Source organism: Struthio camelus, chromosome 1 (genome assembly GCF_040807025.1).
Source record: "Struthio camelus isolate bStrCam1 chromosome 1, bStrCam1.hap1, whole genome shotgun sequence".
Classification (NCBI taxonomy): domain Eukaryota; kingdom Metazoa; phylum Chordata; class Aves; order Struthioniformes; family Struthionidae; genus Struthio; species Struthio camelus.
The window spans coordinates 45,176,906-45,194,299 of record NC_090942.1 but is presented as its reverse complement, the minus strand read 5'-3'; the positions used below and the strand labels follow the sequence as shown (position 1 = coordinate 45,194,299).

The 17,394-nt window shown below is 37.9% G+C and overlaps 1 protein-coding gene across 2 annotated transcripts in view; it reads left to right on the top strand.

The window, feature by feature from the left end:
• The window catches only part of PAWR (pro-apoptotic WT1 regulator), an 86,996-nt gene that overhangs the window by 28,963 nt on the left and 40,639 nt on the right, over positions 1–17,394 (top strand). The window contains exon 3 of one of the 2 annotated variants that reach the window (XM_068936362.1): positions 12,850–12,978. The exons of the other annotated variant lie outside the window; for it this stretch is intronic. Within the exon in view, the coding sequence (XP_068792463.1) occupies positions 12,850–12,978 (129 nt within the window). The remainder of the gene's footprint in view (positions 1–12,849; positions 12,979–17,394) is intronic. 2 annotated transcript variants of the gene reach the window in all.

The following is a 17,394-nucleotide window of genomic DNA, read 5'->3' as shown; positions in this document are numbered from 1 at the left end:
TGTCCTATCCCTTTTGTTGTGCTTACGCACCTGTTTTATAATAGGGGAACCGACAGGTCCGTAAATAACTTTTTGTTTTCTGACCGATTCACTTTCAGCAGGATCAGATCCTGTATGGTTAAACACTTGTGGCAGCTCCCCAAAAATGGGCAGTGCAGGTGCCAGAATGAGCAGAAGATGAGGCTGAGCTTTTTGATTATGCTTTGTGTGTATTTACGAGTTCATCTTGTCCCATCTTTCCATCCTGCTCATTTCCATTTCTGCTGCAGTTTACTTTTCTTTCAGTTGTAATGGCCCAACTGCTTTTAGGGCCACGCGGTAAGAAGATCTAGGCTAATCTGCTCTCCGTGACTCTTGACTGATTTTATTAACCCCATGTTACGATTACTAGGGTATACCTTTATGTGGCGTAGTGGTAAAGCTTCACACAGTTGGGTGAGCCGTACAGCTCAAAAGCAGTCCTCCCGTTGCTACTTCCAGTAATAGCCACCATGCAGGTTACATGGGGAAAAATGTCCCGTAGCCTACACAACATGTAGGTTAAACAAGCCACGGTGACCACGTGTCAAAGCTGTGAACTCTGAATCACGACAGGTTTTTTCCCCTTAAAAGTAGGCACTGTATGCTATTATCGGGGACGATGTTTAAATCTTAGAATAGCTAGTTTGAATAATATTCCACGTTAATATGTGTTTTAGAAGAATACTTCAGTATTTGGACATGTATTTTGCTGATATGAATCGCTGAGATTTAGTAACAGTTTAAGCTGTTCCTCATTAGGGCTGCTTTGGGCCTTCACTTCTGCCCGCGTTGTTTGCAGTGGCTGCGGCCCTCATCTGATCCTGTAGTTAGCTAGACCAAGGCATACAAAAGACTGCTCCCTTTTGACAGGGTTAGCTTTCTGTTAATAAATGACCCTGGCTTGCTGGCGTCAAGGAAAGCAGTGCAGAGGACTGGCAGAAGCCCGTGAGTAGAAATGGGAAAGAGAAAGAGTTGGACTATGGCAGCAGTGATACAGGCTAATTTAAACTGTTGTGGAGCCTCAGCCCTAGTCTGCTGTGTTGTTAAAATTGTCAGGAATCTTGGGGGAGGGAGAACGGTCTTGTTTTCTTGGCTGGAAAAAGCCCTTGCAGGGGGCATGTGAAAATAAAAATAAAAAAAAAAACAAAGTTAAAATAAAATCCAAGTAATGAAGTTATTTACATGTCCAAATAAAGTTTGGCTTAACTTTTGGATGAGGGTTCGGTTCTTATTTTATCTGGAGTGGCTTTTTTTTCTTTAAATTGTCTAGCGCTATTATACAGTTGGTCATAGGTATGCAGAGAGACTTCTTATTTTTACATTATTTTCATAGTTTTTGAGAGACTTTTTGGATTCCTTGCTCGTCCACTTCTACAGACAAAAGTCATAGAACGGAGAGGAAGAAAAAGAGAGGGTTTTAAATTGTTCATAAACAGAAAGTAATGTTATACATGTCCTAAAGCCTTCTACTGATTTTTGTATCTTTTAGTGCAGGTGCTAAAAGGTTAATAGCCAGGCTATCACTTCTATTGTATCAAGAGGTTTTTTTCTAACCTAAAGCAATGTTAATTTCCATTTAAGGAAGAATGCCTGCAGGAGCCAGTGGTATTTACTAACTGCGCCTGTGAAAACATTCCTTTTCACCCTCAGATGCTCACTCAGCCTTCTGTTTTCCAAGTGACATTACAGGCTTTAGCTTGTAGTCTGAGAAATTAAAAGCACATTTTAATAACATGAACAGCAGAATCCCCAGCCTTACTCCTCCTTTGGTACTTCTTCACTTGCTTTCCCCTGCTCGGATTTGAGTGCAAGTGTAGCAGTGGTTGGGGGGGTTGTTTTCTGTTTTGTTTTCTGTTTTTTTTTTTTTTTTTCTATCTACAACGTGAACTCCCCTACTGAAGCTTTATTTTATCATTGAAAGTTTTCTGCCATTAAGATCCTTAAAACAGACTTTTTACTGATTTAAAATATCACCTGTCTGTGGTAGTTTGCTGCATGAGAGGAATTCAGCTCTGAATCCCATCTCCAGTGTTGTCAGCTCGTGCTTCTCCTCCCCCTCTTCAGTCAGAGTGAAGGACTGTAGGGTTTTGACGCATAAATGGCTAAGGGCTTTTCCATGGTAACTGCATGAATGCTCTTACGCCATGGTACCTACAGGGATATGTAAAATAGTTTACCTTTCTTTCACTGAGGGATGGTAAAACTTGAAATTACCTTGTGTTTACCACAGATTGGTCTACAGAAAACAATGCATGTGAACAGTTAGCATGGAGAAAATGATGCACGGTTATCGTGTATCAGTCTTAACCTCATGCTCTATTTACACTCAACAGAAAAAATTGGGGGGGGGGAAGGGTGTCATAGTCCTTTTCTTCTGTGTTTGCGCAGCCTAGACCCTTACCAGTAAAGAACTGAGTAGTGCCCAGATATGATTCACAGAGCAGGTTCATTGCAGAATGTAATATATATTTAGCTTTTGTTGAGCATCTTTACCTGATAGATTTCTGAGTACTTCAGAAAAGAGGAATTCACACTTTATTCCTATTTCACAGTTGAGGAATACATATATGGTTGCTGTTTTGAATCAAAATAACAAATGCCTTGTAAGCTGAAATCCTAAAGATTTGCTTAAGCTGTCTATCCTGAAAAGATAGACCTGTTGACATGCACACAAGTCCTCAGTTGCTGAAAACCTGGCAAAGACTTAATGCTGTGTTGTATGCAAGCAACCTACCACTGTATACCTGAAAAATAAAAACTGCGTCAGGCGCTCAACTGATTGGAAAAAAACCCACCCATAATGTAAAATTGCTTTTTTTTTTTTTTTGCACAAACTTTTTTACACTTACAAATACAAGCTTTCATTTATTTATCTAACATTTTTTCTTTCCTTTAGTTGGAGTCTTATTCTTGTTTGATTTGCTGTAGAAATGTCTTAGCGCTCGCATGTAATGAATTACAGTAGTATAAGGTTCCAGTGAGTGCGGTTTTGAATCAACTGTGCGACATGACTCATTGCTCTCATTACTCTCCCATACTACGTTTCGTCACACCTAGATTGATTTATTTGTGTGTCTGTGCGTGTTCTCTGGTCTGAGATCACCATATGCAAATGCTGCTGCTGCTGTACTAAATTACTTGAACCTGCTTGTACTGTTTTGTGGGCCTAAAGTGTGCATATTCAGTGCTCTTGAGTAGTGGAGTCTTGTCTATCTGTGCGGTCCCACTCTGAAGTCCTAGGTTTTCTTATCTTCTGGGAGGAGGGCTGTGTCCAACTCTATCTTAACCCTGGTAACGGAAACACAAAGATTTTCAGTGAGTGCTGCAGAAGACATTAGATCTTTCTGACAGTGGCAGAAAGAACAGGCAAAAGTATAATAATGTGTAGTTTTGCTTTTCAGAGCAATAGAAACAGAAGTGTCCCTTGCTGCTTGCTTATTCTTGCTGCTCTAGACTCACTTCAGTTGCATGGCTCCCTCTCACCAAATGTTAGCTATCTATTTTTTTCTGTTATTCTTTCTGCAGCTCTTTCTGTCCTCCCATGCCCACCCCATCCCTAAATCAATACTGCAGTTCCCTCAGTTCCTCACGGCCTCTGAATGGGAAGAGTCAAACACCTGCGGAGCTAGTTCGGTGTTGACTGCTCAGGTGGAAGGCTAACTGAACTGCCTTATTTTGTTTATTTATTGAATTACTGTGGCAGCTAATCTGCATCTTTCACTGTTACAAAGTGCTAATTTTCAAAAAATGTGTGCAGCTTTCATATCTTTGAGGTATTAAGCTGTTATTAATGTTAATGCTGTGTGCAAGACTCTTCCCCCTGGCATTAGTGACTTCAAAAAACGTGTGGGGACAAAGGAAACGTGATTTCTGAGCCCCGTTTCCATAAGAAGCTGGGATACGAAGGCCAGTGACAGATGACCTTCGTTCTGTTAGGACGTGGGATTGCAGCATGAGAACCTGGGTTGAGTTTCTATCAGGAGCTTTGGATTTCCACTGATAGGAGCATTTATACAAAGAAGCTGGGTGCAGCCCCTGAGGAAGAGGTCTTCCTTCCAAATTGCAGGGCTCAAGCGTGATCTCAGAACTGTAAGTTGGGCACCACTTGACAGTATTGTCATTAGGTTAACTTGTAGGTATAAGGTGCTTTCCCAAGAAATATTTCCAGTATTGGCTGCAGCAGAAACTTGCTCTAGTCTTATCTGGGTATTGCTATCTTAGCAGATGTGTGCAGTGTAGACGTGCTTTGTCTACCTGCGTGGCTTTCATTGGTATTTTCTTTCTCTTTCTTCCTGATGTCAGTGCCAGGAGCTTTGGAAGCGTTTGTTTATTGCCTTTAAAGTCAAATCCCGCAGCTATGTGCCTAGCCTCTTGAATGGGCTTTTTCTATACTTGCTCTTCCTTTCTGCCCCACAGCTAAGTGTGGAATCCTTATATACCTCCATGTAAGACAGCAATGTGCAGTATGACTCAAAAGGAAGCGACGGGGTGAGCAGAAAAACTAGTTGGTATTTTTATCAGTTTTTCTAAGGATTCGAAAGATCCCCACTCCCAAATAAAAACTGCAGTACAAGTCTCGAAAAAGCATTATGCAAAAGTTTACTTTTTCCTTTGGATTTGATTATGGCTCTAAATCTATTGTCATGACTTGTCAGTGTTCACTTCATTGTCAGCAGCCTCTTGGGCTTTGGTTAGTATGACCAATCCCTCATCCACTGTGTGTAAACCCTGAATGAGATTTGGTTGGGTAGAAAAAGAAAACTGAGCATTAGCCCATTAAGTCAGAGAAAAGAAACCTATGAAAGCACTGTACTTCATTTTTAAAAAGCAGTTTTGAATGCAACTTGATGTTCAGGCAATTTAAATTGCCACAAACTGCATGCTTAAGAGAACCTGTAGGATATTTAGAAATAAAGCACAGTGAATAACCTGTCTGATGTCCTTTTCAAACCATTCCTCAAATGTCTTATTTCTTTTTAGAAGTACTGTATTTAAGTAAGGGAAGAAAACAGGAATAGAAATGTTCTATGTTACTGTGTCACATGAAAAGGAAAACTCCTATTTTGAAAACAGTATGCTAATCTTCTCCAAGATTTGTTTCTCTCCTTGCTCTTCTAGCTTTTTAAAAAAAGCGTGCTTCACGTGCTTGGTCTTTATCTACAGGAACATGCATATTTCTCTGTTTCGGACCATTGTTTCCATTTGTTTAATTTTTGGCAGAAGTGCACGGCAATGGAAGTCAGCAAGATGGTGGTTACTGACACTGGAACTCAGTCTGATTAGTCCGGGTGGCTTTTGTTTACCCATTGCTCCAGTGGATAAACTGCTCCAGTTTTGGACAGTTTACATTATCTCTAATACCAGTGAAGCTGAACAGGAGCAAGCTTTAGAGGAAAAATAATGTAGGTGAGCACTGAGTCTGTAGCAGTTTATGATGCTAATTTAAGACTTCCCTTTTTAAATATATCCAGGAAAAATTTTCCTCCTAATTCTTGCAACCTTTAACTGTTGCCAAAGTGCAACGTTTCTTCGCGTGTATGGCATGACACAAATTGTGAAATGTTCCTTCCATGAATGGTACGAGCATCCTTAACATTTATCTTCCTCCTGGCCTTAACAAGCAAAGATTTGACTGGTGTCTTCTGCTCAGCTACTCATTTGACATCATCATATTAGGAAGGCTGGCATCATTTAAGGATGTTGTTCAGGAGGCTGAGGAGATGGTTTTGGTGACTGACCCCACTTCAGAACAAAATCATGATTTTGTTGTTGTTGTTCCCAAAAACACACAAACCAGAACATTCCTATAACACTTAGATTTGTGTGTTCAATGCTATTAGTATTTTCTGGGTACAGATATGTTATAAGAGCAAGAATTTCCAAGAGGAGGTGGATGTTCAATTTTGCTCCACTAACATTTAGAGCTCTGCTATGTTTGAAGTTTGGCCCTGAAGTTCTGGAGGTGATGCAGGGTGGAACTGTCTCCTCCTCATATTCTTCAGAGAGAAGAGGATTTGGCTGCTTTTTTCTTCTAGCCTCGTTATTTTCTGTTGGCTGTGTGTGTATACACACATACATTTTTTTTTTTTTATACATGTATGTATATTATATGTATTTAAGTGCAGGGCATTGATGCTTTTTCTTTGGATAAGTGAAGGACCTACATCTGTTCATATAATAACTTCCTCATGGAATGGGCATCAACAGTTTGATTTTTGTGTGTGGAGCTCTCCAATCAATTCTGCTTTTTGGTACGTTTGTTCTTAAATGGTGATCAATCTGAAAAGACCCAACATGTTAGCTTTATGTGTGTACCATTAAATAGTTTGATGTTTGATAGCTTGCAAATCCATGTTTTCTGTTACGTTCTTCTCTTTTCTAGAAAGATTTAAATAATGCTAGATAGCTTATTTTTTCCAGTTTCTCTTGTATCTCTGGCATTTTACTCAGTGACTTAATATTAATATCAAGTACTAAGTAGGTAAATAATTGTGCAGTTCCACCAGTCTTTCTTGACAAGCCTTGCAATAAAGGATTTTTTGGTGATTAGTTGAAGTTAAACATTTGACTTTAGAACTCATTCTTGTGGTATGTTTGAAGACAGTGGTGACCAAATAGTATATTTTACTGAATAACAAACTGCAAATATAGCTGCTTTTTGTTTTTATAATGCAGGGATAATTGACATTTTGGTGTTGATGTAATTGATGTTTTATTTAAAGCTTTAAAGAATTCCAAATGCTTTGTTATTTTACTCAAAGACAGACAAATCAATCTTAGTCCTTTTTTTTTTTTTTTTTTTCCCAAAAACATTTCTAAGCACATTTTTAAATGTACCCTGTTGGAAAAAATGCAAATTATATTTAATTTGCACTATAAGTATACAAAGTGTGCACTTTTAAATTACCATCTTGGGTGAGAAAAGGCTAGCGTTCAAGTGAATTGTAGACTTATAATCCCAAATATGAGTTCTGAACAGCAAGACTTGCATCTCACCCTCCTGTAAGAGATGTTTGTCTTTTTGGTTTGCTTTGCTGGCAGCACAGGCAGGGCGAGAGCATCCTACGGCAGCCGTCAGCTGTGTCCTGGCCCACCTGCTGCTCACTGACCCACTGCTGCGTTTGGGTCCCTTTTGATCATAGATGCCAAAGATTCCTGTCTTTCCTCTTTTTCTGGGTTAAATATCTGTGATTGTGATCATCCTAATTGTTGATGTTGGAAAGCTCGATTTGGATATGTAGACTTTTAAAGTGCACAGTGATCATTCAGATAAGCTTTTTCAGTTTTGTATCCTTTTTTGGACTCTCTTAATGTGAGAATTAAGGCTGTGTACTCTTAAAAAAAAAAAAAAAAAAAATCTTCCCCTAGATAATCCATATCCATAAAATGATTTCTAGGTTTTAGTTAGGTTCTGTGACTAACTCGAGTCCTCTTCACCTCTGTAAGGATATTTTTCAACTTGTAAAGGGAAGCGTTTAGGCGAGCTAGACCAGATGAAAGGCTTGTGTAGTGAAAATATGTAATTTTTCCACTTATACTGTTATTCTAGTAAAAGCACTTTATATTACTGCAAACCTGTTACACTTAGTTACTTTGGGCACTCTTTGGACATTAGAATAGAAATGAGATAAAAAATACTGTTGCTGAAGGGGAAAGGTACCATCGATTTGGGATTTTTACTTGTTTCGTGTGTTGTGCGAGTTTTGGGGAGGGTGATGATGGATAGGTTTGGTACTGTCAAAGTCCCTGTTCAAAGTCCGTTCCAAACATGTAGGAAAAAAGTATTTAACAGAAACCAGAGGCATGTATGATAAAGACAGAAGTCATTTGGTTTTCAGTCCTGCACTAAGAAAACTGATCATAAAGAAATGATGTGTAAAATAGTCTTCCTGTATTTTCCAAGCTTTTCTGAATGGTCGGTTGAAGGATAAATCTTGTTGATTCCCAAAATGCATTTCATTGTAGTTAGTCGCCTATTCATATTTTTTCAGAAAAAAAAAATTATACCTTGTTTTGTTTTTCTGCTATGGAATTTTTTAGGAAATTTTTAAATCTAGTAGAAACCTCAGCACTTTACCAGCATCTTGAAAGTTATCAAGTTGTGATAATATACTTTAAATATTTGCTGCATACAGAAATATCCTTGATAAAAAATTGTTTTTTTTTTTTTTTTAATTATTCTAAGCAGTTTGGGGGCAGGGAGTAGAAACTGAGGTTTATTTCCTCTCCTAAATTGTCAGCATGTTTAAAAAACTAAAGAAGCGTCAAAATAACTGATGGTGTGCTGATGCTATGGAGATTCCTGTTTCTTGCTCAAATGTGGTGCTGACCGCAAACTGATGATGTTTGGCTGGAAGTACGTATCTGCTTGCACAGCCTACTCTAGTGTTAAATTCACCATTATAGTAAGTGCTCATCGTTCTCCAAAAGGTGAAGGCTACCATCCCTAGACTTCTGCAAAATGTGCTTGCATCTTCTTTAGGCATAATCAGCCAGGCTGATTAAAAACGTTGAAATTAACATGACTGATTTTTTCAAGATACGAATTGGGCACCTCTTAGGTGTCTGCTCTGCCAGCAGAGCTGCGAGGCAAAAACAAGCGGATGGAGGGAAGGGGATGGAACTAGCAGAATTTTCTTTTGGAGCGAGTAGCTTTGTCACAGCATTTAGAAAGTGATCTTTTGTATTTAGAAATACTGCTCGCTTTTATGGAAAAGACACCCTTCCCCTCCCCCCTTTTTTTTCTTAGCAATGCACAAATATTTATAGGAAGTGACCCAGTGAATCATTAAAAATGTTCTTTATTCAGTGTCTCCTTAAACTGGAGGCTGGTGGTGTGTTGGAATGTAGGGATATCTTTGTGGCTGTTTTCTTCATCGTTCTGATTCTTTGGAAAGCATCTTACTCTGCTTGTATTTTCCAGACTAGAGGTTTACAGAAAAATGTTTATACTATAGCTTCAAACACTTACTGAAATGCTAGAAAACCTAAAGAATTTCTGTGGATTCCTTATATTAAGATCAGATGTGGGAATGTCACATTGAATATCTGCTGTACAAGAACTTAGATGATTTTAATGGAAAATAAGGATCTGAAGCGATATGTGCCTAGCAGCAAAATAAAAGAGCAGGGGGAAGGGAATGGACAGGGAGAATTATATAATATGTCAGAATTACACCTCAGTGGTTACAAGTCCATTTCTGTGATGCTGCTGACAGAGGAAATAATTACCATATTTGCATTTTTTTCAATGACGTGAAACTAGTTACTGAAGCAGAGTGATGCATTTGAGAGAAGGCTGGAACGTAAGCCTTCCATAATCCATCTGATTGAAATGTCATGTGGGTTGAGGCAGTTTCAGCTGCAGGGTAGTTGGAACAAAAACATTTTTTAAAGTATGTAACAACACTTTCTACATTTCAAGTTTTTTAACAATATTTGCAATCTGTCAATTGAAGCTTGTCTCTTCACTGATTTTTATTACTCAAAAAGTTAACCCTAGAGTTTAAATAGCATTAAGATTACTAGTCTAACTGAGGTTATTGGGAGAACTGTATAATAGGATATTGAATGTAAAGTGTTGTTTTGCATACTGGAAGCAATATTTCATTATGAGTCAAAGAAATGTGGAGTTCTGTATTAAAGTTAATGATTATTAAAACAAAAATCTTATGATAACTTTAATAAGCTGTAAAATCTTAAAATTCCATAGTTTTCATAATGTTAACTTATCCTCAGCTAGCCTTTCATGGAGATTGTTTCCATTAGAGTGTGTGTGTGCACGTGTGTGCACGCGCGTGTACAAAGGGAACATTTTCATTTGGGAAACCACAGAAGGTCTTGACAGGTACTAAGTAACTTGCTTTATGGCAGGAAGGCATTGGCAATCCAAGTATTTCTCAGCAGCCGCAAATAGCGAGGATCAACCTATCCATGTCTCTGGTACATCATCTGTAGCAAGAAATAAAACCCTGATTCTTCTGTGGGTCTCACAACTCACAATTGTTTTAGGCCCAGCTGTTTGAGAGGGCCTGCTCCAGTGGTATAAATGGGCAGGAGAGCAAGCCCCCGTAATCCTCAAAGTAGAGAGTATGTCCTCCAAATTAGGCTTACATGAACTGTCTAGCCCTCTTCCTTGCTTAGGAAGAAAGCCTGTAACTAATAGTTGTTTGGGGGTTTTAGTACCTTTTATTGGCACTGATTGTCAGTCCGCTGTGCTCTTTGGCCTTCCTTAGAATAAGAGAGAGGATGGGAATGCGTATCCCCAAACGAATCCCTTACCTGAAAATACTTAATGTAAAGTTTTACAGCTGGAAATCTCATATCAGGTAATGACATTTCATTCCTGTCCGAAACTGCTAAAGTACGTAAGTAGCAGGTAATCTTATATCAAAAGATAGAAAAACTATTCTTCCTCACAGACGTAGTAATATTCAGGAAAAAATGATTTCTGTGAAATGCGTATGTTCTCTGGAAAACATATGAGAAGTATGTATCTGAAGGAGAGAATTAGTGAATTAAGAATCACCTTGTCTACTTATTTCTTAAAAAGACAATCTTTCGTACCTTCAGTGTTGAACTTTGAGCTTGGCACTTTCCTTTAAAGATGTTGATCCTTGAAAATGCAAAGTTTATTTGAGGTCTCTGAAGATTATTGCTCTCTACTTTTTCCAGTTAGTTTTCTCCTAAATGTATTAGAGGCTGCTCTTCCAAACTCATGTCAAACGCTATCGTTCCTTTCAGTGTACCTGGGATCTTCATTCTCGTATGTGAACATCATGGGGGCTGGAAGAACAACCCGCAAGTTTTTCTCTTTTTCCAATAGGGTATCGTTCATCCACTGCGATACATTAATCTTAATCTTTGTGAGATACCATGTGAGCCTCACAGTTCTTTGTGAAAAAGTCTGGCACCGTAAGACACAAAGATCAATCTATTTCTTGTTGCAGTAGAGGCTCAGATTTGCAATTTTTTATTTTGTCACTTCAGAATGCCTTATTAACATAATGAGATAAATTAGGATACAGGCTTCAGTGTATGTTACCAAAATTTTTAACCTTTTCAGTGTATAAAAGATAGAGGATATTGACGTAAAGGTTGGCTCCTAGAAGGTACTGTTACCATATCTAAACCCTCCTTCAATAATGCATCTGAGGGAACCAAGTGAAATATTTTTATTTTACAGTTATTTTATTTGAAATGATCACTTACTGAAAGGGTTTTTCAACGTTTAGTGATTCAGCTATAATACTCTTTCAGTTATGCCGTTCCTTAGAGATATAAGTAGATAGTTTTACAGTGGTTGCATTAAAAAGTTAATTAAAAATAGACTAGTGAAAATGCATTAGGATTCTGCTATGGGTGATGCTGTAGAGAATGTAGTGGCCTTTATTCAGGTAATTTAAGTTTATTTTCATAAACATAAACCTTTTTTCAGTTTGCTAGTTTTTCAGCACTTCTGTCACCATAGCATTTGCTCTGGAGCAGCCATTAGTTAATTTTTTATATGCTACTGTGATTATCAGTCAGTAAATAACACTGTTTTTCTCTTTTCAAAATACTGTCTTCCAGTGCTCTCATTATATGCTTGTGACTATTTTTGTGTCCTCTGGATGACGTGATGCTAAAGATTGTCAATATCTAAGCCCCAGAACATTGATCTTTTTGTGCATTAGAAATTTCCGTTGAAATCCTCTGGCATTCATCTTTGTTCTGTTATAGCCCTGTAGAACAGGATAATTTACCTTCTCTACTTCTCAAGCTGTTGTGCATTCATCTAGCAGCTGTTTCTAATGTCTTAGTCTAACATGGGGATAGTTCCCTGTGTTTTTGTAACGAGGCCTCACATGGGTTGTTTTAAAGCAGAGTGCTAGCAAACAGCTTCCTATGTTATGGGCAATTTTCTTGGAATCTTTGCATCTGCTTCAAGTTGATCTTCCAAATCCAAGATTGCAGTTTTTCTTTCCGTAGTGCGAATTAAACTAATAAAACGAGATACACACAACTGACTTAGTCTAAGGGTAGCTGAGCCCTCACTGGCCTCAGCCTGGCTTTGAGCTAGTGCAGCTGCCGTATTTTATTTATTTATTTATTTATGTTGCTCCATCTCTCACCTGTCAGTGCTTTAGAAGTGTAATCCTTTGAATCAAATATTTCAGTAAATCTGCTAAAAAACGTTTGTGATGAAAAGCCAGAAAGTTCTATATTAGTGTAAATTATTAGTAATTAAGGAGACTGTTCAGCTAATTTAAAAATGACTAATTTTAAATAGTAAATTTTCAAAGACAAAGACCAAAAATAACGGAAGCAAAATTAAGGTGGATAATTCAAACAAATGCTTGCATCTTAGCAGATGCCACTGTATCCAAAAAAAAGAAGGTCAGCTGTTAAGAGTACAATTAACTCTTTCTTCCTTTCTATGCTTCCTTGAATTCTGTTATTTAGAGCTAAAAACACTGCTTGTGACAAATGGGATTGTAGAATTTTAGAATCATGAAAAGGAAGGGAGCCTTCAGTGAACCCAAGCTCTTACTCAGGGCAGGATTAGTACCGCACTCGGGCCGTGTTACTCAGGGTTTTGTCCAGTTGGATCTTGATTTGATTATTTCTTTTTTTGTGATTAAGAAAAAGCAGGTAGCTGTCAAGACTTTATTCTTGTCCCTAAAGATATCAGTAACCATCAGAAAAAAACATTTAATTAAGCTTTTCTGAAAAATAAAATGAATCTTTGGAAATATTAATTCACTGATGCATGAATTTTGTGAAATATGTGAAGCATGCAAAATGAAATACAAATGCGGTTTTGTAACTGAATATTTTTGGTTTTAGAGCCTAGATGAATATGAAGATGATGAAGCAGGGCAGAAGGAACGAAAGAGGGAGGATGCTATTACCCAACAGAATACAATACAGAATGAGAGTTCCAGTGCAGATGCAACTGGTTCATATTTATTACAGGTGAGATCTTGCTTTTTTGGGTATATTACTCAGTTTTTAAAACTCTCACTGCCTTCTTTGTGCTCCTTCTTAAAAGTAGGTTAGGTACTATATGGAAAAAACCATGAAAATTGGGAGTTGTCACATTGCTAAAATAAAAAAGGGAGTCTGAGGCTCCATACCACATACTCAGCATCATTGAGACCTAGTTCTGACAACAGAAGTGTTTGTTTCTGTAGAGTTTTTGAAGATAAAGGTATTGATGTTCACAAAACACTTGTTTGATAAGAGGAAAAGAGGTCAGGAGATTGAAGTGAAAAATATCCTTGGATTTAGAGTATTCAGTTAGAGGTAAACTTTTAGCTTTTTCAAATCAGGATCCCTAGAATTTGGAATAGACAGCTAGTGATGGTCTGCAAACATGATTACTCGTGCTTTCCCGGCATCCTATATAGATTTTTGTAGGTAGGAGAAGTAAAGTTAACTTCTTCCAAATAGTAGTCTGCTACTTTAATTATGTTATCCTTCATTCTCTTCCCCACATTCACTTTTCTCATCCGCTGGGCACCTTTCAGCTTTTGCAACTAATAAAACAAAGGTCTTAGAAGCAAGTGTCTTTTTTTTGCACGATCCTGACTTGTCCCCTCCTGCATGCTGCCTATGGCAAATGTCCTGTCTCTTTCCTTTCACGCCCTCTTTCTCCTTAGCTAGTCTTGTGTCTTCTTCTCTTCTGTTACCTTACAAGCGTGTGCAAACAGAACTGTAAACACTGGATCACCGCCCTGCATCTTGTCTCTGGCAGAGATGCCTAAGGAGAAAAATAGAAGAACAAGGCAAGCACATAGTGAGGCTTCCTATACTACCACTGGGATGTCCTGAACCAGGGTAGGCATTACTGAATTTAATGGGTTTGGATGCACTTTGTTTATGGAACTTTGGTCACTCTCTTATGTACTTGTGTAAGCGTTTAACATTCAGAGTAGCCAATGGCAAAAAGTTATAAAGCTTCGTTTTTGAGTCGGACCTGTCATTGCCACCTATTTCCATGTGATGTCACCAAGGTCTTCCACAAGAAGAGTCAGAGAATGACTGCTTCCTCTTTATGTAATTGTGAGTACCATAGGGAAGAGAGAGATACATAGCATAGCTCCTCTCAGCTGGCTCTTCTCCAGGCTGAAGAATTCTATTTTATTTATATCGTTCCTTTTACAGAAGACATTCATTTACATTCCATGCTTTTTTCCAGTTTGATTACATTTTATTTGGAATGAGGAAACAGAACTGAAGAGTATGCTCAAGATTCAGATACAGCATGTAGCTATGGAGCGGTATGATGGTGTTTTCTACTCTGTTCTCTGCTTTTTTTTTTTTTTTTTCCCCCCCCCTCCCCTGACAGTTCTTGATATCCTGTTTGCCTGTTTGTCTCCTGCTGAGAACTGTGTTGACTTTTTTTTTGGTCTATTATAACTTCAGCATCTTGGGGTTAACCCTGGGTGATAATAGACAGTTCATAGGCTGCTGCATATGAAATTTAGAAGCATTTTTACCTTTTTGTCTCACTTAAGTATGCTATATTTCATCTCCCATTGCACCTCCCAGCCAATAGAGAAGTCCTGCATATCTTCACAGTGGATCCTCCTCTTCTCTGTTCCGAATAGTATTTGTAGACTTTCTCATCCTCATTATTTACCCACCCTTTTCCGCATCTCTATGAATTTTGAAAAAAACAGCTTCCAGGAAGATTTCCTGTGCAACTCTTTTGGGTGACATCTGTTCACTGCAAAAACTGACCATTAAGTCCTACCTGTTATATCCTATCTTTTCACCAGTTATTTATCCATGGAAAGACTCTCTTCTTATCCTAGTGCAGCCTAACTTCTTTAAGAAGCTTTGAGGAATGCCTTTTCAGTAGACTATCAACCAGATTTTTCATCTGCATGTTTTTTGATTTAAAGAGCTGTATTAAATTTTTGAAGTGTGACCTTATTTTACAAATGCCCTGGTGACTCTTCCCCATACCATACTCTATGGTATGTATTCACTAATTCTCTTCTTAAGCTTACTAGCATCACTTTACTCGCTACACATATCTAGCTTGCAGGTCTATAGTTTTCTGGTCTACCCTAGAAACTTTTTAAAGAGTGATGTTAGCCACTGGAAAATCCTCTGGAACTAGAGCAGTTTTAAGTGAGAGACTATATACAACCTGACTATATACAGTAGTTTAACTGTTATCTTCTTCAGGAGCTTCAGTAGTTCCATCAGAGCTCAAGGAGTAAATACCTTCTAATTCTGCCAACTTGTTGCTGTTCGTTTGTTGATTTGTTCTTTGAGATCGTCTAATCAACACTTCTGTTTGAAAAAGATCCTTTGATGAGTCTTCCATAAAGAAGTGCTCTGATGTGGGACCAAGTCTTCCCAAGTTTTTCCATGGTAAACACCAATGAAAATATTTACGCAGAGACCAAAGCAGAGAAATTGTCCTTTGAGTGCTCCTCTTAAAACTTGATCATCTATTGTCTTTACAGATTCTCTGGCAGGTTTCCTCGTTCCAAAATGTTTTCGTACATTTTGCAAATTGCTTATCCAACTCTTTCTTGCCTGCCTTGTTATATTCACTCTGTTTTCACTTTTTTGACAAATATTCCAAAAGTTGTCGCTTTTAGTTTCTCCTGGTGCTATTATTGGGTAATGTTTTGGCTGTATTCCCATCTGCCTGTTTTTTCATCCATGTTTTCCATTCTTCTTGACCAGCAATCTCAGTTTCAGTTTATCAGGCTCTCTCTATTAATCTTATCCTACACAGTTCCAAGTTTGTCACCTCTGCATTCAAACAGGCACCACTACTTCTTTGTTGACAGGGCCCAGCAGGGGTGTCTGTCAGTGACAATACAGAAGACAGAGTCCCAGTCCTCAGATCTGGCAAAGTCCCAGGCTGGCACACGTACAGAACAGATAGAACCTTGGAAAGCTGTAGCTGCGAAGATTTAATCAGTTTATTACTGACTCTGTCAACTCTGTTTTTGTTAGAAGTCTTATAACTTGTCCAAATTTGACCAGAGTTTGACAGCAGTTATATTTCAGCATTCATGCCTTAGTTTCATCTTGATTCTGCTCTGTGCAACAATGCAACAATTAAGTCTAATTCTATTCTTAAAAGTATAATTTATATTTTAGATCTATGACTTCAATTCTAGTTGTCACTGACCACAACTAATTCTAGTTATTAAGCAAAATAAATACATTTCTGCAGTCACAGACGTGTTTAAAGACTTGTCCGTTCTCTTGTCATTTTATAATGACTGTGAAGTTTTATATGGGAAACAAGGAAGTTAATAGTGACTTTGTGTTTGACAGACAAGTACATCAGATAATGTTCTATTTTCAATCCTTATTGAACCTGATCTTTCAGTTTTATTTTAGTTTTATCAGATGATGCTGTTCCTGTTCTAGTTCTCATGGGTGAAATGCATGATTCATGCAAACGTCTTTGAGAGGCTGACTCTTTGAAGTCCTTGATCCAAAGCACAGAGATGTGAGGTTTATTAAGAATAGATCTAAAAATGTGCAAGAGACTGGAGTATCTTTCAACAAGTAGAACTATTTTGACTAAAATCTGTATCTCAATTTTTACTGTATTGAGAAAATTGAAGATGATAGGTCTGGCAACGTTACAGTTGTTTTTCAGTGCTTACAAACAGAACTGTCATCTAACCTCAAAAAAAGGCTGTGTGGAAGGGCCCACCTCACTAGGTGGATCCACAGTTACAAACACTCCCAAACCCTGAGTAAGTGTTACATCGGGCTCTTACTTCCTTGCTTTTTTTTTTTCTCCTAATATTTAAGGCTCTAATTCAGAGGTTCTCAGCTTATGGGTCACAGTGCTGTGGAAAACTCACTGATGTGTTACCGGGATGCAGACTAGGAGTGATAATAGGGTAATGACATTTAAAACTCTTAAAAAAATAAGCTAAACATTAATAAGCTAAACATTAATAATGCTAAGCACAAGATGTCACTTTAACTAGGAATCCGTTGAATCTAGCAATTATATAGACTCATTGCTTGATGGAGATGGTAAAATTAAAAATGGTGCAGAAATATTTGATGGAAATGTCTTTCTAGCAACTAGACAGAAATGATGTATTCAGGCTAATGAACTATCATCTCTTTTCTTAGTTGAAGTCACTGTTAATATCTACTAAGAGTAAAGGTAACTTGCATCAAAAAACTTAAGGAGGTTTTGCTGAAAACATGATTAGCTTATTGAAAGCTTTGTAAAGAAGGCTCTTTAGAAGACTTGCCAAATTTGAGAAGGTAGAAAATACTAATGTTGTGCTAGTTCTCAAAAACGATAAGCATGTTTAAGGTCTCACATTTCGGAGCAAAGCATTTAGGTTTCACTGATACCATGGGCAATGGCCTCCTGAGATTTAG